We start from the raw sequence: 24,785 nt of genomic DNA, 5'->3' as shown, positions 1-24,785 counted from the left end.
AGCTCCGTTTTTTCATAGTTTGCAATGTCATTGAAAATGCATTGAAGCTAATGGAACGTTCTGTTTACAAACACAGGAAGGGTCTATTAAAAATACTTTTTGGAATTAGTACACCAGGAATGTGTTTTTGTTCCCACAGCTTTATGTTCTCTCATTTCTATTTAAATTTTTTTTTTCTTTTCAAAATTTGGCCATATGTTCCCACATTTCCTCTATCATCTGTTTGCATCAGAATTTATCCCAATTTGGTCGTCAGTTACACCCAACCCTTGCCCCAGCAGCAGTTGACTACAGATGTAATGTAAAGGTTCATGGTGCAAAGGACCTGAGGTTGGAATGACTCTGAATCATCTTTTTAAATGCTGTACAAAAATACAAATGGCTTGACTTAGAGTTTAATTCTGAGAAAAGTCTTAGAAATAAGACTTTTTTAAAAATCCTGTGTACAAGGTTGCACTCAGAAATGTTTGAATTTTCCCCGGATTGTTGCGTCACAGGTAAAACAACAGAAAGACTATCTTAATCAATGACCTCGATGGAATGAGTGATAGGATGTTTTCTTGTAATAAAAGATTTAGAGATTTAATAAAAGTTAAAAGTATGAAGCAAAAAGAAAACAATTCAATAAATCCCAGACTATATTCATCCAACGTTTTGATGTATGAACCATCTCTCTTTGTTTGAATGTCCAGATCGTGCCTTTTTCCTCTCTGCAGCACAAACTATTCCACATGTTCACACATTCGTCACCTTTCGCCCGTGAAAGCAATCATATCCAGGGTCAGAGTGCGCACTAACTGCTAATCCCTCTTCATTACGAGCTCTCACAGTCACACGGCTCCTGCGCCGCCGGCCCAAAAAACATCCAACGTGCAGAAGGAGACGCGAAGATTTGTTATCGGGTGAAGACAACTAGTTCTGATTTAGAAGAGGAATCGATCTTTGGCGTAAGAGGAACCAGCCGACGGAGGACAGGTCCAGGGGCGATAGATATGTGGATGGAAAAGTAAAAACGCAGTATAATGGCGGCGTATGCAGTTTGGATGATTTTTTATTTATTTTTTTATGTGTGCAAAACTGTTTTCCAAATCTAAACTGGAGCAAGAAACCATGAAGCTGTTCTCATGCACAAACACTCAGGCAATAATAGACTGAGCACTGAAGGTTGTATAGAGGATTTTCCAAGGAATGAGAAATCCAGCGACTGTTTGTCCTTCGAAGCCTGTGTCGAGTGATGAAGGGAGTGTTTCCGCGAAGTGTGTATCGAGGCTTGTTTCGTTTGAGGGAGGAGCCAAAAATGATGACGTCCGAAGCCTCGCTGTTGGTTCGCGAATTTGGCGCGATTCGAAACAGCGGCAAGTGAAACGCAACGGATTCCCCCTAAACATTTTGTGGTTTTGGGTTACTGCGAGTTTGGTACATTCTATTTGAGATTTTTATTTTTTTATTTTTTTTAAAGCAGGGGAAATTCTCCATAAAAAAGAAACCGTCTAAGTCCAAATACTGTGGAGAAATTGATATTTTTAAATAAAAATGAATAAAATGACCCTATCTTGCCGTCCTTATTGTGGCATAAGCACAGATGTAAAGTAGTAACACGAGCACAGTCACATTTCATCCTGATCTTCAATTTGTTCCTACTTTTTCTTTTAACCCGACCTTTATATCATGAACACAGACTCCAGTTTAATACATTCACACTTTATGTTGAAATCACAAACATTCATATATTTAATCGTTCATTTATTCAGTATAAATCTTTCCATCAGAACCTCGATGATCATGTTGATTGTTCTATTGTCACTCTGCCTGTTACACATTTTTTTGGGGACACTTGTTGGCGCAGTGGAGCAAAAGAAGCACCTTGAAGCATCGGCTCAAGAGTCGAGCAAACGGCTGGAACGCTTCAGTGCTTCATGGGGCTTCATCTCAACATCACTAGCACAGAGGGGCAGAGATTCCGTGCAAATGAACTTGCTACTACTACAACACGCAGCAGCAAGCGGACTCTTTCTTTGCATTGAAAATTATGTTTTCAGACACAGGATATCGCATTCGTGTCCTGAAAAACGTTTGTCTAACTCTTGGAAATAAAGTGTGTTTTCATAATAAGCAGAAGTTTCCTGTCCAGGAGTAATTTGTGGACCAGTGCGTCAGTCTTTAGACCCTGCATCTGCTTCAGTCGCGCCATCGCTGGAATGAATCTCCAAGAATCACCTTAGTTTGGCTTCGTTGCTTTTCCTCTTGTCTTCTTCTTTCAGCGACCTCAAAAACGGACTTTCTTTTGCGGCGAACTGCTCCTGGATTCTTGTCGTCATTGCAACAAACTTTGTGCGAACTGCGAGGAAGATATAGGTCTAAAGAACTGTTGCGTTGGTGGAGTAAACAGCGTCTGTGCGTCTTGCGTCTGTGGACTGCATGACAGTCGTACGAAAACCACGTACCGGCGGCGCAGGCAAGTCAGTTACACTAGAAACGTAGGGAGTTTGATTGACAGCCTGTCAGCTCACAGATAACGAGGCAGTGTCGTTATCTATTGGCAAATGTTTAGCCCCACCACGTCCAGAGTTGATGAATTTTTATTCTCTTTTTTTTGGTGATCATAATTACAAGGCTACTGCATCTATAATCTATCACTGACAATTTGAAACAAAAAAAAATCCTCCATACAACCTTTAAGTGAACTACCCAAGGACACGACAAAAGCCTATTGGTTAATTCAGGTTACGGTGCAAGCGGCTGTTAATTTGTACATTTTACTAACATCACATCGCAAAGCATTATGGGATACCTTAGACCAGGGGTGTCAAACATATGGCTCGGGGACCAGATCCGGCCCTGCAAGACCTTTAATCTGGCCCTCGGCTGATTTTCTACTAAAATATTTTAATTATATTTTCTATTAAAATATTGTTAATTTTCTGTGGTATTTATCACAGCAGCGTCTCCAGCGTCTCTGTACGTGGCCCCTCCCACCAGAGCAGCACAAATGAAGACTTGTCTCTTTCCAAACGCTCTTAAAGGACGATCGTTTTGACTGTTGACCGTGACACCCTCATCAGCAAAATGTCAAAAATGAGAAAAGTGGAGCCGAGTGCAGGATTTTACAAGAAAAATTGACTTATTCTTATTTGCGTACAAGTTCATGTTATGTTTCAGGTTGTTATAATATTTTGTAAAAGAAAGAGTTCATCGATTAAAAAAGATTTCTGTAATAGATTTGCGTTTCTCTGCACAAATATTTGAACTTATTGTTATTTTTGGGGTTTATATGACGTGAGTTTTCTGATCCGGCCCCTTTAGGGTCAAAGTACGTTGGATACGGCCCCCGGACCAAAATGAGTTTGTCACTTCCGGCCTACATGCAACGACAGAGCCGAGTCTCAGGAAAGGACAGTTTTTAAGGACTGGTGGTGGACGACAGGTGTGAGGCTCATGTCAAACACAGTGATCAGTACATGGTCGGGCAACAGCTGTGGTCGTAAAAGTGAACTGTGACAACTTAACTTAAATCCATAAACATTCCTTAACATAACTTTAGGAAAAGACTTCTTCTCATACTCCTTACATGAAGATCGTTTGTCCTTCAACTAACATAAAAAGAACGCCCTCCCCAGCCCTATTCATGACATCACAAGGTGGAACAGAGCATTTTGAGTCTGGAGATGTAGACGGACTAATAATAAAGTGTTACTCAAACAAAACTCAACTCCAGGTCTGTTTTTGAGGAGGAAACAACATTATAAACAGTGTTGTGAAGGTGACTTTTAAAATGTATTAACCTACAGATTACAGATTACATATCCCAAAATGTAGTTTGTAATGTAATCTATTAGATTATTTAAAGTGAGTAATGTAATCTGAATACTTTGGATTACTTGATTTGCTGTAGAGAAGCAAAGACTAGGAAATCTCAACGTAAGATGTTTTATCTGCTAAAAGAAAATAAAAAGCCCAGATTTTACTGAACCAAATTAAAAATATTATTGATAGAAGAAGAGGAGACACGTCCACGCAGCATCGTTTAGTTCTGTTAAATCCTGTTTTAGTCCTGGTTTAGACCTGGTTTTAGTCCTAGTTTAGATCTGGTTTTAGTCCTGGTTTAGTCCTGGTTTAGACCTGGTTTTAGTCCTGGTTTAGTCCTGATTTAGATCTGGTTTAGTCCTGGTTTAGACCTGATTTAGATCTAGTTTAGACCTGGTTTTAGTCCTGTTTTAGTCCTGGTTTAGACCTGGTTTTAGTCCTGGTTTAGTCCTGGTTTAGACCTGGTTTTAGTTCTGGTTTAGATCTAGTTTAGACCTGGTTTTAGTCCTGGTTTAGTCCTGGTTTTAGTCCTGGTTTAGTCCTGGTTTAGATCTAGTTTAGACCTGGTTTTAGTCCTGGTTTAGTCCTGGTTTAGTCCTGGTTTTAGTCCTGCTTTAAACCTGGTTTTAGTCCTGGTTTAGTCCTGGTTTAGACCTGGTTTTAGTCCTGGTTTAGTCCTGCTTTAAACCTGGTTTTAGTCCTGGTTTAGACCTGGTTTAGATCTAGTTTAGACCTGGTTTTGGTCCTGTTAAATCCTGTTTTACTCCTGGTTTATCCCAAAATGTGAAAACAGGAAAATAGCGCCATGTAATCCATTTATTTCAACAAAGTAACTGTAATCCAATTACCACTCACTGAAACAGTAACTGTAACTGAATACAGTTACTCATAATTTGTACTCTGATTACTCCGGTACATGTAATCTGTTAAACACTGATTATAACATGTCTTAAAGCTCACAGGAGTGAATTTTGGGGTAATATAGGAACTTTACAAGCTCCTTTTTTTTTTTTTTAAGAATTTTCTCCAAGGTTCACAACTCTGCTCTTTATTTTAGTTTTTATTATATTTCATAAATGTTATAAATGTGATTAATTATTAAAGAGCACCTGAAAAAAGTCGTATAAACATATTTATTTATTTCAAAACATTTCATACATGAATCAACGGTAAAACAAGAATTACACATTGCGGTAAATTACGTTGCTACAAGCTGGAAGTACAACTGTGCAGTGCTACAGGAGACCCCCACCCGAGGTCCCGACGCCGCAGTCCTCATAAAGTGCTTCATGCTTCACACACACAAACACACACGTACGCAATCACGGTCCGATCAAAGTCAAATAATACACAGGATTACGTTGGTTACCGGTGTTAAAGATGAACTCTGTCACTTTTCTTTCCACTTTCCGATACTCAAAAGTTCGTGGGTTCGTGTTCTGTGTTCGTTGTTTTCTTCACAAAACCTCAGACTTGGAAGATCGGGGTTTGTGATGCTCAAAAACTCGACAAATCCAGTTTCTAGAAAAGTTTACCGAGTTCATCTTTGATAGTTTCACAGCGGCGGCGATGAAAATCTAAACGTATTTAAACCAGGATCATGAAGACGAATCTAAAACAGGATAAGTTAAAATCACATTATTGTGTCTCCTTCATCCTCCAGAACATCAGTGCGGTTTGACCTTCATCGTCTCCGTAGGTTTTTCTGATCTCATTGGAAATTCTTAATTTAAAAAAAAAATCGGATTAGGGAAGCAGTTTCGATACAGCGGCGAATCTCCCAACTTATTTCCTTTAAATCAAAATCACATATTAGATTTTATATTTAACGTGACATATTTAGAATTTTTGGTCCATAGTCTTTGGTTTGGTCCATAGTAGCTGGTTCCACAGTGTTAGATCTGGTCTTTGGTCCGGTCTTTGGTCTGGTCTTTGGTCTGGTCTTTGGTCTGGTCTTTGGTCCAGTCTTTGGTCTGGTCTTTGGTCTAGTCTTTGGTCTGGTCTTTGGTCTAGTCTTTGGTCTGGTCTTTGGTCTGGTCTTTGATCCAGTCTTTGGTCTGGTCTTTGGTCTGGTCTTTGGTCTGGTCTTTGGTCTAGTCTTGGGTCTGGTTTCAGGTCTCTGGTCCAGTCTCAGGTCTGTGGTCCAATCTCAGTTTTGGTCTCTAGTCTGTTCTCTGGTCCAATCTCTGGTCTGGTCTCAGGTCTGGTCTTTGGTCCAGTCTTTGGTCTGGTCTTTGGTCTGGTCTTTGGTCCAGTCTTTGGTCTGGTCTTTGGTCTAGTCTTTGGTCTGGCCTTTGGTCTAGTCTTTGGTCTGGTCTTTGGTCTAGTCTTTGGTCTGGTCTTTGGTCTAGTCTTTGGTCTGGTCTTTGGTCTAGTCTTTGGTCTAGTCTTTGGTCCGGTCTTTGGTCCAGTCTTTGGTCTGGTCTTTGGTCTAGTCTTTGGTCTGGTCTTTGGTCCGGTCTTTGGTCTGGTCTTTGGTCTGGTCTTTGGTCTGGTCTTTGGTCTGGTCTTTGGTCCAGTCTTTGGTCTGGTCTTTGGTCTGGTCTTTGGTCTAGTCTTGGGTCTGGTTTCAGGTCTCTGGTCCAGTCTCAGGTCTGTGGTCCAATCTCAGTTTTGGTCTCTAGTCTGGTCTGTTCTCTGGTCCAATCTCTGGTCTGGTCTCAGGTCCGGTCTCTGGTCTGGTCTTTGGTCCAGGCTCTAGTCTGGTCTTGTGTCTAGTCCGGTCTCTCTGGTCTGGTCTCTGGTGTTCATCTAAGGTCCGGTCTTTGGTCCAATCTCAGGTCCAGTCTTGGTCTCGGAACCGGTCTTTGGTTCAATCTCAGGTCCGGTCTTTGGTCCAATCACAGGTCCGGTCTTTGGTCCAGTCTCAGGTCCGCTCTTGGCCTCTGGTCTTGGTCTCAGGTCCGGGCTTTGGTCCAATCACAGGTCCGGTCTTTGGTCCAATCACAGGTCTTTGGTCCAGTTTTTGGTCCAATCACAGGTCCGGACTTTGGTCTCAGATCCATTCTTGGTCTCTGGTCTTGGTCTCAGGTCCGGTCTTTGGTTCAATCTCAGGTGCAGTCTTTAGCCCAGTCTCAGGTCTGATCTCTGGTCTTGGTCTCAGGTCTGGTCTTTGGACCGGTCTCAGATCCAGTCTTGGTCTAGGTCTCAGGTCCGGTCTTGGTCTCTGGTCTGGTCTCTCGTCTCAGTCTCAGGTCCGGTCTTGGTCTCTAGTCTCTGGTCTGGTCTCTGGTCTCGGTCTCAGGTCCGGTCTTTGGTCTCAAGTCCGGTCTTAGTCTCTGGTCTGGTTTTTGATCCAGTCTCAGGTCCGGTCTTTGGTCTCAGGTCCGGTCTTTGGTCTCAGGTCCGGTCTTTGGTCTCAGGTCCGGTCTTTGGTCTCTGGTCTGGTCTCTGGTCTCAGTCTCAGGTCTGGTCTTGGTCTCTGGTCTGGTCTCTGGTCTCAGTCTCAGGTCTGGTCTTGGTCTCTGGTCTGGTCTCTGGTCTCAGTCTCAGGTCTGGTCTCTGGTCTCAGTCTCAGGTCTGGTCTTGGTCCCTGGTCTGGTCTCTGGTCTCAGTCTCAGGTCCGGTCTTTGGTCTCAGGTCTGGTCTTAGTCTCTGGTCTGGTTTTTGATCCAGTCTCAGGTCCGGTCTTTGGTCTCAGGTCCGGTCTTTGGTCTCTGGTCTGGTCTCTGGTCTCAGTCTCAGGTCCGGTCTTTGGTCTCTGGTCTGGTCTCTGGTCTCAGTCTCAGGTCCGGTCTTTGGTCTCAGGTCCGGTCTTAGTCTCTGGTCCGGTCTTTGATCCAGTCTCAGGTCCGGTCTTAGTCTCTGGTCTGGTTTTTGATCCAGTCTCAGGTCCGGTCTTTGGTCTCAGGTCCGGTCTTGGTCTCTGGTCCGGTCTTTGATCCGGTCTCAGGTCCGGTCTTAGTCTCTGGTCCGGTTTTTGATCCAGTCTCAGGTCCGGTCTTTGGTCTCAGGTCCGGTCTTGGTCTCTGGTCTGGTCTTTGATCCAGTCTCAGGTCCGGTCTTTGGTCTCAGGTCCGGTCTTAGTCTCTGGTCCGGTCTTTGATCCAGTCTCAGGTCCGGTCTTAGTCTCTGGTCTGGTCTTTGATCCAGTCTCAGGTCCGGTCTTAGTCTCTGGTCCGGTCTTTGATCCAGTCTCAGGTCCGGTCTTAGTCTCTGGTCTGGTCTTTGATCCAGTCTCAGGTCCGGTCTTTGGTCTCAGGTCTGGTCTCTGGTCTCAGTCTCAGGTCCGGTCTTTGGTCTCAGGTCCGGTCTTAGTCTCTGGTCCGGTCTTTGATCCGGTCTCAGGTCCGGTCTTCGGTCTCAGGTCCGGTCTTAGTCTCAGGTCCGGTCTTTGGTCTCAGGTCCGTCTTTGGTCTCTGGTCTGGTCTCTGGTCTCAGTCTCAGGTCCGGTCTTTGGTCTCAGGTCCGGTCTTAGTCTCTGGTCTGGTTTTTGATCCAGTCTCAGGTCCGGTCTTGGTCTCTAGTCTCTGGTCTGGTCTCTGGTCTCAGTCTCAGGTCCGGTCTTTGGTCTCAGGTCCGGTCTTAGTCTCTGGTCCGGTCTTTGATCCAGTCTCAGGTCCGGTCTTTGGTCTCAGGTCCGGTCTTAGTCTCTGGTCCGGTCTTTGATCCGGTCTCAGGTCCGGTCTTTGTCTCTGGTCCGGTCTTGGTCTCTAGTCTCTGGTCTGGTCTCTGGTCTTAGTCTCTGGTCCGGTCTTTGATCCGGTCTCAGGTCCGGTCTTAGTCTCTGGTCCGGTCTTAGTCTCAGGTCCGGTCTTGGTCTCAGCAGCGTGGGTTTCCCATGCGACAGTAGCACACGGTCTTGAAGAGTCGGCACTGACAGAAGGCGCAGAAATCACAGCACACGGAGTTCGCCGACTTACAGCTGCTGCCCACAGGGATGCAGTTCGGCGGCGGCGGAAGCTGTTTACGCGCCGGTTTCTTATTCTGCACGAGAAAAGAAGAAGAGAGTCGAGATTATATCAACAGACCTTTTTTACAACGGTCTGTCTGGTCTCTGCGCTGTAGCTTTGTAGAACTTAAGGTTAATGGTTTTCAGTGGCAAAATATCTCACGTATCCTAGTCAGGCTGGTGCCACCTTGTGTCTCCGCTCAATTTCATTTCTCTCCAGCGACTAGGTCAGGAATCAGGAATACACTAGACCAGGGGTGTGAAACTCATTTTGGTCTGGGGGCCATATCCAATCTACTTTGATCTCAAAGGGGCCGGATCAGAAAACTCATGTCATATAAACCCCAAAAATAACATTAAGTTCAAATATTTGTGCAGAGAAACGCAAATCTATTACAGAAACATTTTTTTATTGATGAAGTCTTTCTTTCACAAAATATTATAATATTATGAACAACCTGAAACTTTAAGAAAAATCCAATTTCAACACAATGTTTTAACTTGAACTTGTATGTAAATAGGAATAAGTCAGTTTTTCTTGGAAAATCCTGCACTCGGCTCCACTTTTCTCATGTTGGACATTTTTCTGATGAGGGTCACGGTCAACAGTCAAAACGATCGTCCTTTAAGAGCGTTTGGAAAGAGACAAGTCTTCATTTGTGCTGCACTGGTGGGAGGGGCCACGTACAGAGACACTGGAGACGCTGATATAATAAACACCGCAGAAAATTAACAATATTTTAGTAGAAAATCAGCCGAGGGCCAGATTAAAGGTCTTGGAGGGCCGGATCTGGCCCCCGGGCCGTATGTTTGACACCTGTGCACTAGACGGTTTTCAAGAACCCCAGAAGTTGTAGACTGTGCACCGACCAATCAGAGAAGAGCTGTGAAGCCATGACGTCAAACTCAAGCGTCTGTCTGGGTCCATTTTGTGGAACAGCACAACAGTAAACAAAGCGGTCGAGATGGATGTAGACCAGGAATGTCCAAACTATGGTCCATGGGAAGACACATTTTTCTTGGCCCTCAGGCTTCCAGGAGAATTGGCCCAAATTACTTTACATCAATGAAAAATTAACTTTATATTGCAAGTTTTTTTTGAAAATCTACCTTGATAAAGCCAATATTTAACATTTAGTGTGTGGTTTTGAGGATCTTAGCATGAATAAAGATGGATGATGGCTCATTCTCAGAATCAGAATCAGATTTATTTGTCATTCCAGTATAAAAAATACACAGAAACGAAACAATGCACTCAGGTCCAGGTCAACAGCAGCACAGATAACAATAAGAATAAATAGTTATAACAAGAATAAAATAGTTAAAAATATTGTATATCAACCCGCCCCCATTTTCTAAAGTGCGTTCCAAGTCAGTGCTGTTTTGTAGTGTTTTTTTCTGACAGAATTAATCTGTCTAACGGCATCAGGATAAAAACTGTTCCGTAGTCTCGTGGTCCTGGCCTGTAGGTGGCGCAATCTTCTGCCTGATGGGAGAGCTAATGTGTTAAACATGCACAAATATCAATTATTCACTGTACTGAGCATCAGTCTACGGCCCTCGATCAGCCTCTGCTTCGTCTGTGTTTGGACTGATTTAAAAAGTTTGGACACCCCTGATGTAGACGAAGACAGACATTCTGTGTTGCCGACGATTCCCGAGATCGAGGATTTAAAGCCGGAACAAAGAGAATGTTTGGTGAATTTTATCAAGGGGAAAGACTTTACCGCCCTTCTTCCTACGGGATTTGGTGCATTACAAACGTCTCGATGAAGTGAAACCGTCTGATGAATCAGGCTGTACGTATTTTCCACCAGCTTCATAAATTTGCCCCATCGCCAAATCTTCATCCAACAAGGTCGACAAAGGATAATCGTTCTGTCCACAACTATAAATGTGAGAAAAATGAAAGCTTAAAGGTGAACAACAACAAGCATTTTCACGATTTTTGATCCTTTTTGGGATGATTTTTCACTTGTGCGATTACTTTGGGGATCGGGCCGAGTTTTGGCTTCATCGCGTGTCGTGCTTTGTGTAATAAACATGGATAAAAGAGAACAGATTAATACCTCACGACCAGCTCCCGATCGGCATTCGTAGGTCGCAAGAAAATCAAACTTGTTTCAAATCCCGTCGCCTCTCGTGAGGGTTTCGCTCTGTTGAAGTCGTTCCACGAGCCGATTTGCCAGAATCTGTCAGACTGAACATGTGCGAACACAGAAGAAGAGGCAGGATATGAGATTGTGGAGGACGATGTCGACTTCGAGTGTTTTGGACACAGGACGTGGAGGCGCAGGTAATCGAGCAACACAGAACACAAGTTTGGTGAAAAACTTGATGCTACTTTACCACCAGTTCCTTCTGAAGAACTGACAACCTGTACTGCCCACGTCTGCCCACCTCTGCCCAGACATTTCTTTGACCATATTCGTCGCCTCTTCTTTTTGAGCTTGTCTGCTGTGGGTTTTTTCGGAAGGTTCAATGCGTGTCCTAAAAAGAAGCACAGGAGATGGAGAATCCGAGAGAACAGGCCACTTTATTTCAGCATTTTCCATTGAGAGGGATTCAAGTTGATTACCAAGTACAACTGTCACCCCGGAACGACGCCTCTGACCAACTCAAAATCAGGGGTAGCTTTATACTACATCTTGACAAAACATTAACTTGTTGATTTAGCATATACAGCAAGAAAATGAACAATACTGCTGACCCAGTGCACCTTATCATGGGTGGGAACATGCCACGGGGTCCACATATGTCAGTTTTTCTGCTTCGTGGCACTCAAAGTCCAGAAAAACATGTTCTTTATGGCACTCAAAGTCCAGAAAAACATGTTCTATATGGCACTCCAAGTACAGAAAAAACATGTTATATAGACCTATAGATAGTCATACGTGTTTTCCACCCTGTTGTCATTCCAAAGTCCATAATATTGGGTGAATTAGCATGACCAACACATAATATTTCCCACACTGTGCAGAGAATGGCACAAATTGCCAAGGCAGCGCGTCTGTTTTTTTCCTGGATCAGCGTTGTGTCTCCGCACGTCTGTGGTTTTCTAATTCTGTGGTTTTCTTCTTCCGGAACAACAACTCCGGTCGTTATGTGAACGTTCAGTGTGCGCAGGCAGGTCACATCCGAGCATCGGTTCGTTCAGTGTGAGAACATGATTCGTGAGCCGTGAACTTTTAAACCCTGTGATTTGGTCGTACAGTTTAAGCTGGAGCAGAGTGACACGACCGAAAATATCGCACAGTGTTCGCCCGGCATTAGTGAACTACTGAGAAAAACTCACATTATGGTCATGAATAAAACATAAGTAACTCGTTCACTCAGACTGATGCTAGAATTAAAATAAAAAATCGATTTCATGATGTCGATATCAGCAGAGACAGAGAGATTTGTGCAGTTCGAATACAAGACATCTACAGGAAACAATAACATTAAGTTTTGTCTTTCGTCTTCAGGGTTCCCACTCGTTTTCACTGACAAAATTTCAAAATTTCCATGACTTTTTCATGACCTAAAGTAAATTTTCCAAGATTTTACGGCACCTGAATGTGTAGAATTGATCAAACTTTTAGGGCTAAATATGAAATGTTAATCCTTTCCACTCACCTTATGGTTTGGTTTATAGTTTTTTAACATTCAAAATATTGTCAGTGCATTTATTGTCGTCTCTTTTAAACAAAAGGCGCAAAAGTTCGGAAATAATCATAATAGTCTAACGAGAACTTAACAGAACGATGTAGCTGCATGAAAGAGATGCTAAAATTCCACGACTTTTCCAAAACTTTCATTGAATTTACAAACTTCATTGGCTTTTCCATGATTTCTATGACTATTGGAACTCTGTACCTTGATAGTTGTGGATAAATTTTTCTTTTATCTTTGAATCTTTGTCGACTTACTGGTTGAAGATTTGGTGATGAGGCAGATTTCGAATACGCAAAACATTTCCACAGACACTTTGCCACAGAAAATTCATTAACCGAAAGTTCTGCAAATCTACAGCGGGAAACTTCCGACCAAGATTTACTTAGATTTACCAGTAACTTTTATTTAGATTGTAGCTTGTACTCAAATCTTAAATGGTATTATTTGTTGTTCTTACCTTTTTCTGTTTCTTTGCTCCTTTATTTTTCTTTACTTTTGGTAATTCTGTAACGAAAGATCAAAAACTAATTATTTAAGCCGATACAAAAAAATGCAATAAAACTACTGCCTAAAAACCACAACTGTATCTGAGTAAATTTGACCCACTTTGGTAAATATTCAAAGATCCCACATTACACAAAATTGACTTCTGTGAGCTTAAAGTCATGTAATAATGTTGTTACCTCCTCAAAAACAAACCAGGAGTTGCATTTTGTTTCATTCACACATTTATGTAATTTTTATTATGAGTCTGTCTGCATCTCCGAAGCTCAAAATGTTCTGTTCCACCTTGTGATGTCATGTTTTAGCTCTGAAACCTCCTCCTGAGCCGCTCGATCCACTGTGAGCGGCGAGTGCAGGATCCACAATCTGTGTTCAATCGTTTTTCAATATAAAACCAAAAATAAGAAAATGAAAAAACAACTGTTTTCTTCATTATTTGTCTCCAAAACCAAAATGAAAAAACGGATAATGATTTGTTTTTTTCAGTTTTTGATTTTGTGTTTAAATGAAGAATGGAAAAAACGGATAACGACCGTTTCTCATTTACGTGACGTCCGTGACTGCGATGCCGAACTTTTGCACCTGCGTACGGACTGAACCAGGACTGATCCAGGTCCGAGACCAGACCAGGACCAGACCAGGACCAGACCGGGACCAGAGCGGACTCCGAGCTTTGACTCCGAGCCTCAGCTTCGAGCTCCGGCCCTGCCGTGGGCTCTGAGCCTCCAGTCTGGTCCCGGTCTGGTCCTGGTCTGGTCCCAGTCTCATTAGCTCTCTGGTCCCGGTCTGGTCTCGGACCTGGTCCATTTGAACCAAAAGCTTTTAGTTCGGTTCGTTTTCGTTGGTGTGAAAGCGTCAGTCGGATGCTTTGCACCACCTCAGTTTTTTCCATTCTTCATTTAAACACAAAATCAAAAACTGAAAAAAGGAATCGTTATCTGTTTTTTTCATTTTGGTTTTGGAGACAAATAATGAAGAAAACTGTTGTTATTTCGTTTTCTTATTTTTGGATTTAATATTGAAAAACAAATGAATGAATGATACACGGATTATCCACAAACGCAGGACGGCATTTGGAAACTCAGCCTTTTTATGCGAAGCCAACAGAGCTCATCACATGGACAAACTACAGCACTTTCTCACACCTGGAGAAACAGTGGCTCCATTTCAAACAAAACCTGGGCCTAGTGTGGACTGATGAGTGTCTGGAGAGAGTGTGATGTTCTGGAGTGAATGAACCGAATGATGATATTGATAAAGGATGATGGTTTAAAGATGCTGAAAGAACTGGGAGTGAATAATGATACAGAATTGTTAAGATGCCAAACATTATAAAGACATTCTCTTTGTATCTGTCTTTGAGCTGTAACATCAACCTGCCCAGGGACGACAGGGAAATTAGCCCTGGCGTTAAAACCTGGTACATGCATCTCTCCTGTCAAGGTTAATGTAGATCAGACATGTCAAATATGTATTAGAGTTAGTCTACAGTACAGGTGTCAAACATACGGCCCGGGGGCCAGATCCGGCCCTCCAAGACCTTTAATCTGGCCCTCAGCTGATTTTCTACTAAAATATTTTAATTATATTTTCTATTAAAATATTGGTAATTTTCTGTGGTGTTTATCACAGCAGCGTCTCCAGCGTCTCTGTACGTGGCCCCTCCCACCAGAGCAGCACAAATGAAGACTTGTCTCTTTCCAAACGCTCTTAAAGGACGATCGTTTTGACTGTTGACCGTGACACCCTCATCAGAAAAATGTCCAACATGAGAAAAGTGGAGCCGAGTGCAGGATTTTCCAACAAAAATGGACTTATTCCTATTTACATACAAGTTCATATTAAAACATTGTGTTGAAATTGCATTTTTCTTAAAGTTTCAGGTTGTTCGTAATATTATAATATTTTGTAAAAGAAAGAGTTCATCAATTAAAAAAAGATTTCTGTAATAGATTTGTGTTTCTCTGCACAAATATTTGAACTTATTGTTATTTTTGGGGTTTATATGACATGAGTTTTCTGATCCGGCCCCTTTGGGATCAAAGTAGGTTGGATACGGCCCCTGGACCAAAATGAGTTTGACACCCCTGGTCTACAGAGACATTACTGTATTTACTGTATTTTCCGCACTATTAGGCGCTCTGGATTATAAAACACACTGTCATTAAATGGTCTATTTCGAACTTTTTTCACAAATAAACCGCATCGGACTTTAAAGGAAACCACAACAGTGTGATGGGTGAGTGGTTTTGTTTGTTTGTTCGTTCACGGTGACTCTGGGCTTTGTTCAGTTGTGGCGTGTAGGGAGGTGCTGTCTGGGATCGCTGGATTGTCGGCGTGTTCGCAGTGACTCAGTTGTTCAGTCGTGTCTAGAAGTGGCACATTGCACTCGCTTTTTCGGTTCGTTCCTCTGTTCTGTTCCTCGTCGGCGTGGAGTGATGAGTGTGTCTGTGGGTGTTTTTCGCTGTGCGGTCGCTGTCTGCTCCGTGTGTGTTTGTATGTTCTGCGGGTGGTGCGGCTTTGTAGTTTACTGAAGTCCTGCTGGGACACTCGAGTGGATTTGTGTATGGGGCGCTCTGGATTGAGGGGCGAGCAGTTGTTTTTTGATGCGGTTAGAGGCTTAAGAGCGCGTCTAATAGCCCGGAAAATACGGTATTTATTTAAAATGTTGTTATTATTTTATATTCTGCTTGTTCTGGATTCAGTGTTTAAGCAAAACTATTATTAAACATTTATAAGAAAAGCTTTAAAATTACATATCTCGAAAGAAGAGAAAACATGCAGATGTTGTTGAAATTTTTCAATAAATATTTAGTTCCAGTTTTTCTTTTCGGCCTCTGTGAATTTGAGTTTGACACTCCAGATGTAGATTGTGCACTGTCCCTGTCTCATTAAATAAATAAACTAAACTTTAAGTTAACATCTTGTTAAGAGTTTAAAACCACAGTAGAGCACTTCCTGTATTACCACATGACATCACAAGGTGGAACAGAGTGTTTTCTGTTTGACACTTCACCTAAAAATTCAGGTTTGCGTTAAACATGTGAATGAAATAAAACAAAATTCCAGTATTGTTGGGGTTAAATCCCCGCTGAGAGATGAAGGTCCAGAGAAAGTAAGTGATGCTCTTGTCTCTGGCGTCTAAATAAACAAATCCAAGGGAGGCAATCATCTTAAAATAAAAATAGTTTCTTTATTATTTAATTGGCCAGAAATTCATTACTGTATCCAAAGTTTTAAAATCATACAAAGACGCCAAGCATTGACGTCAACAAACTGTGTGTTTCTTCTTCTAACTTATGACAAAAAAAATAATCATAATATAATAATCCTCCACAGCCAACAGTGTGAGAGTGTGACTGACCTACGATGACCACAGGCGGCGCGCGGGCGTCCAGACTCTGGCTCAGGGCGTTGGATCCGACCACGTGATTGGTGGAGAGGCTGTTTTCCGGGACCATGTGGGCGGAGCTTGGGGAGAACTCCGTGGCCATGAGGAGCAGACAGCCGAGCAACAGGAACAGATTCATCTCCGTCTGAGTGAAAAGTGTGAACATCGGTTAGTTAAGCCACGTCAGTGAGGTGAAGAGTCTGAACCCTCAGCCCCTGAAGATCATCTGCTCTCACCTCTGTCATGTTCAAACCTGTGTCAATCTGAACCAGAAAATGATTTTGTTTTAGATGTTTTGTTTTAGTTCTTCTCTCAAACTGAAAACACTCTGTTCCACTTTATGATGTCACGTGGTCATACTGTAAGTGCTTCATTGTGTTTTAAACATAGAACTATAAAATTCAAGGCAAGTTTATTTGTATAGCACAATTCGTACACAAAGTAATTCAAAGTGCTTTACAGAATAAGAAATACATTAAAATCATAATAAAAACAAATCAAAACATAAATAATCATGAAGATTAAAATTAAAAAAGAGAGACATAAATTGGAGAGAAGAGTGCGGAATGAAAACCTTTCAGTTTTATGCACAGTTAAACAGAAATGTTTTGAGTCTGGATTTAAACAGCGTCACAGAAGAGTCTGTCTCACATGTTCAGACTGTTCCAGGTTTTAGCTGCATGAACCTGAAACTCTGACTCCCCTTGTTTAGTTCGTGACTCTGGGCACCAGCAGGAGTTGGTCCCTGAGCTCCTCAGAGTGTGAGATGTTCATATGACACTAACATGTCACAGATGGACTTTGGTGCTCGGCCATGGAGACACTTGTACAAGCAGAGCTGTTTTAAAGTCTCTGAGCCACAGGAGCCAGTGCAGAGACCTGAGACCAGGACTTATGTGCTCGTACTTCCTAGTTCGAGTCAGGACTCGTAAGGAAGTATAATAAAATCTGAAGCTGCACCCAAGATGACGTTGTGTTGTTTTCAGTGGTCTGTGTTCATTGGTAGTAGCCAGGCTGGTGCCACCTAGTGCCTCCGCTCTATTTAATTTTCGGTTCGCAAAAACCCCGAAAGTGCGAGTTCGGGCACCAGCCAATCAGCGAAGAGCCATACATTCTGTGTTGGCAACGATTCCCGAGATCAAGGATTTAAAACTAGAACAAAGAGAATATTTGGTGAATTTTATCAAGGGGAAAGATGTTATTGTCCTTCTTCCTACGGGATTTGGGAAAAGATTAATATACATTTAGCCCCGTTAACGGCGCATTACATACGTCACGACCAAATAGCAAAGATTGGTTAAATTTTTTTAAAGTTCCTGTCTACCGTCAAGTGAATGAACGCTGCGAGGTCAGACAATTTCCACAAAGTCAAACCGTCTGATGAATCAGGCTACACTGGTGCACGGGCCCAAAAATAATTTTCCTTTTCCACATTTATTTCCTCAGTACATTCGAGCTCCTCCCGCCCGTGTGACGTCTGTAACATGAACGGCGTGGAGCGTTTGAGCGTGTGGACCAATCGGGCTCAGAGTGAGGCTAGGCTAAGTCTTACAAAGCAAACATTTAGGGGCTTTGACGATTTAAAAATGTAAAAAGGTTTATGTTGTGAAAATAGAAAAGAATCCTACAAAATCCGACCTTTATGAGAGTTGTGGATGCTCTGTCGTCCGAACATGGGTAGTTTGAATTCCCAAAAATTCCATTGCACTTCTATGGGAGAATTCTTTTTGGGCCCACGCTCCCAGAAGCTGCAGTACCTGGAGTGGCCACTAGTCGGGGGGAATGTCTTATCCAGTTTTTATTATAGATTCATGCTTTAAACTCCACACACCTTCACTTGAATCATTTTGTTCATTTAAAATCTGCCAATCTCTACTGAACTAAAGGTAAAAGACACATCAGCAAATGACAGTTTCATTTGAAAATATAAACCCTCCCAATTTAAAGGTTGTATAGAGGATTTTTTTAAGGGAAGAGAAATACAGCGACAGTCCTTGTGCGCGTTCAGAATTACCGTTGAAGTGACCTGTTTAGAAGTAATTCAGCGACCGACGCGTCAGTTTTTAGACCCTTCGTCTGCTTCGGTCGCGCCATCGCTGGACGAGATCTCCGAGAATCACCTCAGTTTGGCTTTGCTCCTTTTCCTCTTCTCTTCTTCTTTCACCGACCTCAAAAACGGACTTTCTTTTGCGGCGAACCGGTCGTGGATTCTCGTCCGCCGTCGCGACAAACTTTGTGCGAAATGCGAGGAAGCGACAGTTCGAAAATGCCTCTAAGAACCGCCGCGTAAACCACGTAATCCCCGCGCTCCGACGAGTCAGTTATACTAGGGAGTTTGATTGACAACCTAACAGCCAATAGAAAATGAGGGAGCCTCGTTTTCTATTGGCTGATGTTTATCTGGCCTCAACACGTCCACAGTTGATAGATTTTCGTTCTTTTTTTTTTTTGGTCGTCATAATTACAAAGCTGCTGCGTCTCTGTAATGGTATTTTAATCTTTCACTGACAGTTTGAAACTAAAAAAAAATCCTCCATACAACCTTTAAGGCCAAGATGAGCTCTGTGTCTCCAACAGATCACCTGCTACGACAAACTGAAGTGTAAAATTCTCAGCCATTTCCAATCCAGTCCTACTTTATTTATATAACACATTTCACAAACAAACTGTTTCTAAAGTGCTGCACAAATACATAATAATAACAACAATAATAATATAATAATGATAAAATAAACGCTCAGATTTAATCATACTGGTCCTAAAACAATAAAATAAAAGCAATAATAGCAATAAATAAATAAAACCAATAAATTAGAATGTTTATGGTGCCTTTCCTGGAAAAAGTTTCAGGATTTCAGGATAAAAATTCAACTTAACCTTAATAGATTTGCTATGGATTTTAATTGTCACGATGAATATGTATATACCAAATATTATCTGAGTGGAATTTGAATTTTTTATAATAAATAATAAATAATACGTTTTTTTAGGCACAGACTTTGAAGTGTATTGTATAATTTTAACAGTATTTTACACTTTTTATACCACGTCAAGTCTTTTTTAAGGGTCAGTGTAACATGAGTTTATAGAAGCATCAGTGTAAGTTACGGTTTAATTACTTGTTATTTATTGAGACATAGACTTATAATACTTTGTTAAATTTGCACTCTTTCTGTGTATTTTCATTTCCTCTGGTTGAACTCTGTAGTCTGAAGTACAGTGGGTAATAATACTGTGAACAACTCTTCAAAACTCCTATAAAAGTCTTGATAAGAACAGAAGGTGAGCGCTGAGCTTCCTCATTTTTTATGTCCAAATACAACGAACTAGACTCAGGGCAAATATGTTTTTTATTGACCAAAAAAAAAAAAAAAAAAAAAACACTGTCATTTGAACTGATGTGTTCTGGGAAACGCCTGAGTCTGAGTTCAGATGATGAAAACACAAACACACACACTTTGGTACAGGCAGTGTTGGGACGGACATGTTATAAAAGTAAAGAATTAATATGTAATGTGTTGCTTTTTACATTTCAGCATTAAAGGGGGAAAAATATATTTTATAATACTGTTTTAGACCTGGTTTAGTCCTTATGTAGTCCTAGTTTAGTCCTAGTTTAGTCCTGGTTTAGACCTGGTTTAGACCTGGTTTAGTCCTGGTTTAGTCCTGGTTTAGTCCTGGTTTAGTCCTGGTTTAGACCTGGTTTAGTCCTGGTTTAGTCCTGGTTTAGATCTGGTTTAGTCCTGGTTTAGTCTTGGTTTAGTCCTGGTTTAGTCCTGGTGTAGTACTGGTTTAGATCTGGTTTAGTCCTGGTTTAGTCCTGGTTTAGTCCTGGTTTAGACCTTGTTTAGTCCTGGTTTAGTCTTGGTTCAGTCCTGGTTTAGTCCTGGTTTAGACCTGGTCTAGACCTGGTTTAGTCCTGGTTTAGTTCTGGATTAGTCCTGGTGTAGTCCTGTTTTAGATCTGGTTTAGTCCTGGTTTAGTCCTGGTTTAGTCTTGGTTTAGTCCTGGTTTAGTACTGGTTTAGATCTGGTTTAGTCCTGGTTTAGTCCTGGTTTAGACCTGGTTTAGTCCTGGTTTAGTCTTGGTTCAGTCCTGGTTTAGTCCTGGTTTAGACCTGGTCTAGACCTGGTTTAGTCCTGGTTTAGTTCTGGATTAGTCCTGGTGTAGTCCTGTTTTAGATCTGGTTTAGTCCTGGTTTAGTCCTGGTTTAGTCCTGGTTTAGACCTGGTTTAGTCCTTATGTAGTCCTAGTTTAGTCCTAGTTTAGTCCTGGTTTAGACCTGGTCTAGACCTGGTTTAGTCCTGGTTTAGTTCTGGATTAGTCCTGGTGTAGTCCTGTTTTAGATCTGGTTTAGTCCTGGTTTAGTCCTGGTTTAGACCTGGTTTAATCCTGATGTAGTTCTGGTTTAGACTTGGTTCAGTTCTAGTTTAGTCCTGGTTTAGTCCTGGTTTAGTCCTGGTTCAGTTCTAGGTAAATGCAGTAATATTGTAATGTAATAAATTACTTTTAAATAACAGTATCAAGTCATAAATAACACATTAGAGTTTTGAAGTAACTTGCCCAACAGTGGTTACTGGATGAGTATATGATAATTAAATAGTTTTATTGAGTTTAGAGTCTTTAGGTTTTCAAATATTCAACGTTTTATAGGCAAAAAAAGGTCTAAAATGACCATTTAGAGGAGATTTTCCCATCACATTGTTACAGTAGATCCTGTTTGACATAAATTACTTACCTCCTCAGTCAATGCTGAAATAGAATTAGATTTTATGTAGAATTCTCTGGGATTTCTATACAATTTTCAGCTCAGATTTGACATTTGTGGAGTATTTTCACTAAGAGCAAAGGTTCGGTTTAAGATGCAGAAGTCATTTTTGATCTGATTCTGAAGATAAATAATAATCTGATGATGTTTTCTGATCACATTTGACACAGTGATTATAATCAAAATGGACTAAATGTGACAGGAAAATGACTCCACAATGTTCATCTTAGACTTTTTTGTCTATTAAATGTGTAATATTGGAACATTTAAAGACTCTAGACTCAATAATACTATTTAATTATCATATACTTGTGTGTATGTGTGTGCAAGTTCTTAATTGAAACAGAAAACGCACACCAAAGTTCTTGTAGAGATGCAAACGCAAGGGAAAAAATGCATAGCACACTGTCGAAAAGCTTTTTTTTTTTGAGAAAATTTCAGCAAAAAAACAAAGCCTTTGTCAGATATTTTTTTTGCAGTTTTGGTTGGAGAGATATCTTGTCATTTCTTTGGTGCTGTTCACAGGAAAGTTGAATCAAATGAAACAGAAAACGGACACCAAAGTTCTTGCAGAGGTGCAAATGCAAGGTGTACTGTGGTCCAAACTAAGAAAATATTTGACAAAACGTTATTTAAATTTTTTTTTTAAAGCTTTTAGACGTCGGCCATCTGCGACAGAGTATAAGGGTCAGATAAAAAATAAAAAAAAAACATGCTGGCGCTACGAGAATAAAGTCGTAACATTTCAACATTAAAGTCGTAATATTATGAGAATAAAGTCGTAAACTTATGAGAATAAAGTAGTAATTTTATGAGAATAAAGTAGTAATTTTATGAGAATAAAGTAGTAATTTTATGAGAATAAAGTCGTAATTTTATGAGAATAAAGTCGTAAACTTAAGAGAATAAAGTAGTAATTTTATGAGAATAAAGTCGTAAACTTAAGAGAATAAAGTAGTAATTTTAAGAGAATAAAGTCGTAATTTAATGAGAATAAAGTCGTAAACTTATGAGAATAAAGTAGTAATTTTATGAGAATAAAGTCGTAATTTTATGAGAATAAAGTCGTAAACTTATGAGAATAAAGTAGTAATTTTTAAAGTCGTAAATGAGAATAAAGTAGTAATTTTATGAGAATAAAGTCGTAGTCAAAATAAAGTGGTAATATTATGAGAACATCAGCTGCTCGGAAAGTCTGAACGAGTGGAAGAATGGAGAATTTGGAGCATTTTGTAAAGGAGAAGAAACCGTGTATCATTCGTTCATTCGACTGAACAAGGACTGAATCAGGACTAAATCAGGTCCGGAACTAAACCAGAAAGACCAGGATTGAGACCAGAACCAGACCAGGACTGAAAACGGTTTAGTCCTAGTTTAGTCCTGGTTTAAGTCACGGAAATGGGAGATGGCGTTTCCGTGACTTTAAAATGCGAGACTAATGCGCCGCATACGGACTGAACCAAGACTGAACCAGGACTGAAACAAGACTGAACAAGGACTGAATCAGGACTGAACCATTTTCAGTCCTGGTCTGGTCCCAGTCTCAGTCCCAGTCTCAGTCCTGGTCCTGTTCCCGGTCTCAATCCTGGTCTCAGTTCGGTCTGGTCCCGGAGTCTCGTTTAGTCCTGGTTTAGTCCTGGTTCAGTCCTGGTTTAGTCCTCTGTTCAGTCCTGTTTAGTCCTGGTTTAGTCCTGGTTTAGTCCTGGTTTAGTCCTGGTTTAGTCCTGGTTCAGTCCTGGTTTAGTCCTGGTTTAGTCCTGGTTTAGTCCTGGTTTAGTCCTGGTTCAGTCCTGGTTTAGTCCTGGTTTCAGTCCTGGTTCAGTCCTGGTTTAGTCCTGGTTTCAGTCCTGGTTCAGTCCTGGGTTTAGTCCTGGTTTAGTCCTGGTTCAGTCCTGGTTTAGTCCTGGTTTAGTCCTGGTTCAGTCCTGGTTCAGTCCTGGTTCAGTCCTGGTTTAGTCCTGTTTAAGTCCTGGTTAGTCCTGGTCAGTCCTGGTTCAGTCCTGGTTTAGTCCTGGTTTAGTCCTGGTTTAGTCCTGGTTCAGTCCTGGTTTCAGTCTGTTAGTCCTGGTTCAGTCCTGGTTTCAGTCCTGGTCTGGTCCTGGTTAGTCCTGGTTTAGTCCTGGTTCAGTCCTGGTTTCAGTCCTGGTTCAGTCCTGGTTTCAGTCCTGGTTTAGTCCTGGTTTAGTCCTGGTTTAGTCTGGTTTAGTCCTGGTTTCTGGTTCAGTCCTGGTTAGTCTGGTCTGGTCCTGGTTTAGTCCTGGTTCAGTCCTGGTTTAGTCCTGGTTTCCTGGTTTTAGTCCTGGTTTAGTCCTGTTCAGTCCTGGTTCAGTCTGGTTCAGTCCTGGTTCAGTCCTGGTTCAGTCCTGGTTCAGTCCTGGTTTAGTCCTGGTTTAGTCCTGGTTTAGTCCTGGTTTAGTCCTGGTTCAGTCCTGGTTCAGTCTGGAGGTGCAAAAAATGAAGAAAATTGTTGTTTGTTTTCTTATATTTGGTTTTATATTGAAAAACAAGGTTCTTCTTCAGCCACATTTTTCACTTTGACTTTGATTTTATTACGACTTCATTCTCGTAATATTGTAACTTTATTCTCATAATTTTACGACTTTATTTTAACTTCGACTTTATTCTCGTAAAATTACGACTTTATTCCTGTAAAATTACAACTTTATTCCTGTAAACTTATGACTTTATTCTCATAATATTACGACTTTAATGTTGAAATGTTACGACTTTATTCTCGTAGCGCCAGCATGTTTTTTTGTTTTTTTTTATCTGACCCTTATACTGAGTGAGCTATGCAATTTTTCACTTTTAATGTGTGCATGTTCTGTCATCTGAACTCAGACTGAAGCATTTCCCAAAATAAATCAGTTTGAATGGCCCTCGGTTTTTTTGTCCATAAAAAACATATTTGCCCTGAGTCTAGTTCGTTGTATTTGGACATAAAAAATGAGGAAGCTCAGCGCTCACCTTCTGTTCTTATCAAGACTTTTATAGGAGTTTTGAAGAGTTGTTTACAGAATTATTACCCACCGTACTTCAGACCACACTCCCTAAAAGATGCTGGGGTTTTTGGGTTTTTTTTTACTGTAAACCAGGGGTGTCAAACTCATTTTGGTCCGGGGGCCGTATCCAACCTACTTTGATCCCAAAGGGGCCGGATCAGAAACTCATGTCATATAAACCCAAAATAACAATAAGTTCAAGTATTCGTGCAGAGAAAACAAATCTATTACAGAAATCTTTTTTAATTGATTAACTCTTTCTTATTATAATATTATATATAATATTATGAACAACCTGAAACTTGTTTGCAAATAGGAATAAGTCAGTTTTTTTGTTGTAAAATCCTGCACTCGGCTCCACTTTTCTCATGTTGGACATTTTTCTGATGAGGGTGTCACGGTCAACAGTCAAAACGATCGTCCTTTAAGAGCGTTTGGAAAGAGACAAGTCTTCATTTGTGCTGCTCTGGTGGGAGGGGCCACGTACAGAGACGCTGCTGGAGACGCTGATATAATAAACACCGACAGAAAATTAACAAGATTTTAATAGAAAATATAATTAAAATATTTTAGTAGAAAATCACCCAAGGGCCACATTAAAGGTCTTGGAGGGCCGGATCTGGCCCCCGGGCCTTATGTTTGACACCTGTGCTGTAGGGGGTCATTTTATTGAGTTATTTTCACAGAGTTGGGTCGTTTTGCTTAACCCGAATCCTGAGTCAACAGGTTGGATCATTTCAGATGGAACACAGGCTACGTTCAGACTGC

General features: G+C 41.2%; 1 protein-coding gene across 1 annotated transcript in view; it reads right to left on the bottom strand.

The window, feature by feature from the left end:
- Nucleotides 1–8,565: 8,565 nt before the first annotated feature.
- The window catches only part of asip1 (agouti signaling protein 1), a 46,097-nt gene continuing 29,877 nt past the window's right edge, over nucleotides 8,566–24,785 (bottom strand). Inside the window, exons 2-4 of the mRNA XM_055160424.1 lie at nucleotides 16,221–16,392; nucleotides 12,810–12,856; nucleotides 8,566–8,730 (exon numbers count right to left, since the gene is read on the bottom strand). Coding sequence (XP_055016399.1) covers nucleotides 8,566–8,730; nucleotides 12,810–12,856; nucleotides 16,221–16,386 — 378 coding nt within the window. The 5' untranslated portion in view covers nucleotides 16,387–16,392. The remainder of the gene's footprint in view (nucleotides 8,731–12,809; nucleotides 12,857–16,220; nucleotides 16,393–24,785) is intronic.

This window comes from Boleophthalmus pectinirostris, unplaced genomic scaffold, assembly GCF_026225935.1.
Source record: "Boleophthalmus pectinirostris isolate CB_2022bp ecotype Guang Dong unplaced genomic scaffold, ASM2622593v1 HiC_scaffold_3, whole genome shotgun sequence".
Lineage (NCBI taxonomy): Eukaryota > Metazoa > Chordata > Actinopteri > Gobiiformes > Gobiidae > Boleophthalmus > Boleophthalmus pectinirostris.
Note: the sequence above shows the minus strand (reverse complement) of the source record. Positions and strands in the feature narration are given on the sequence as shown.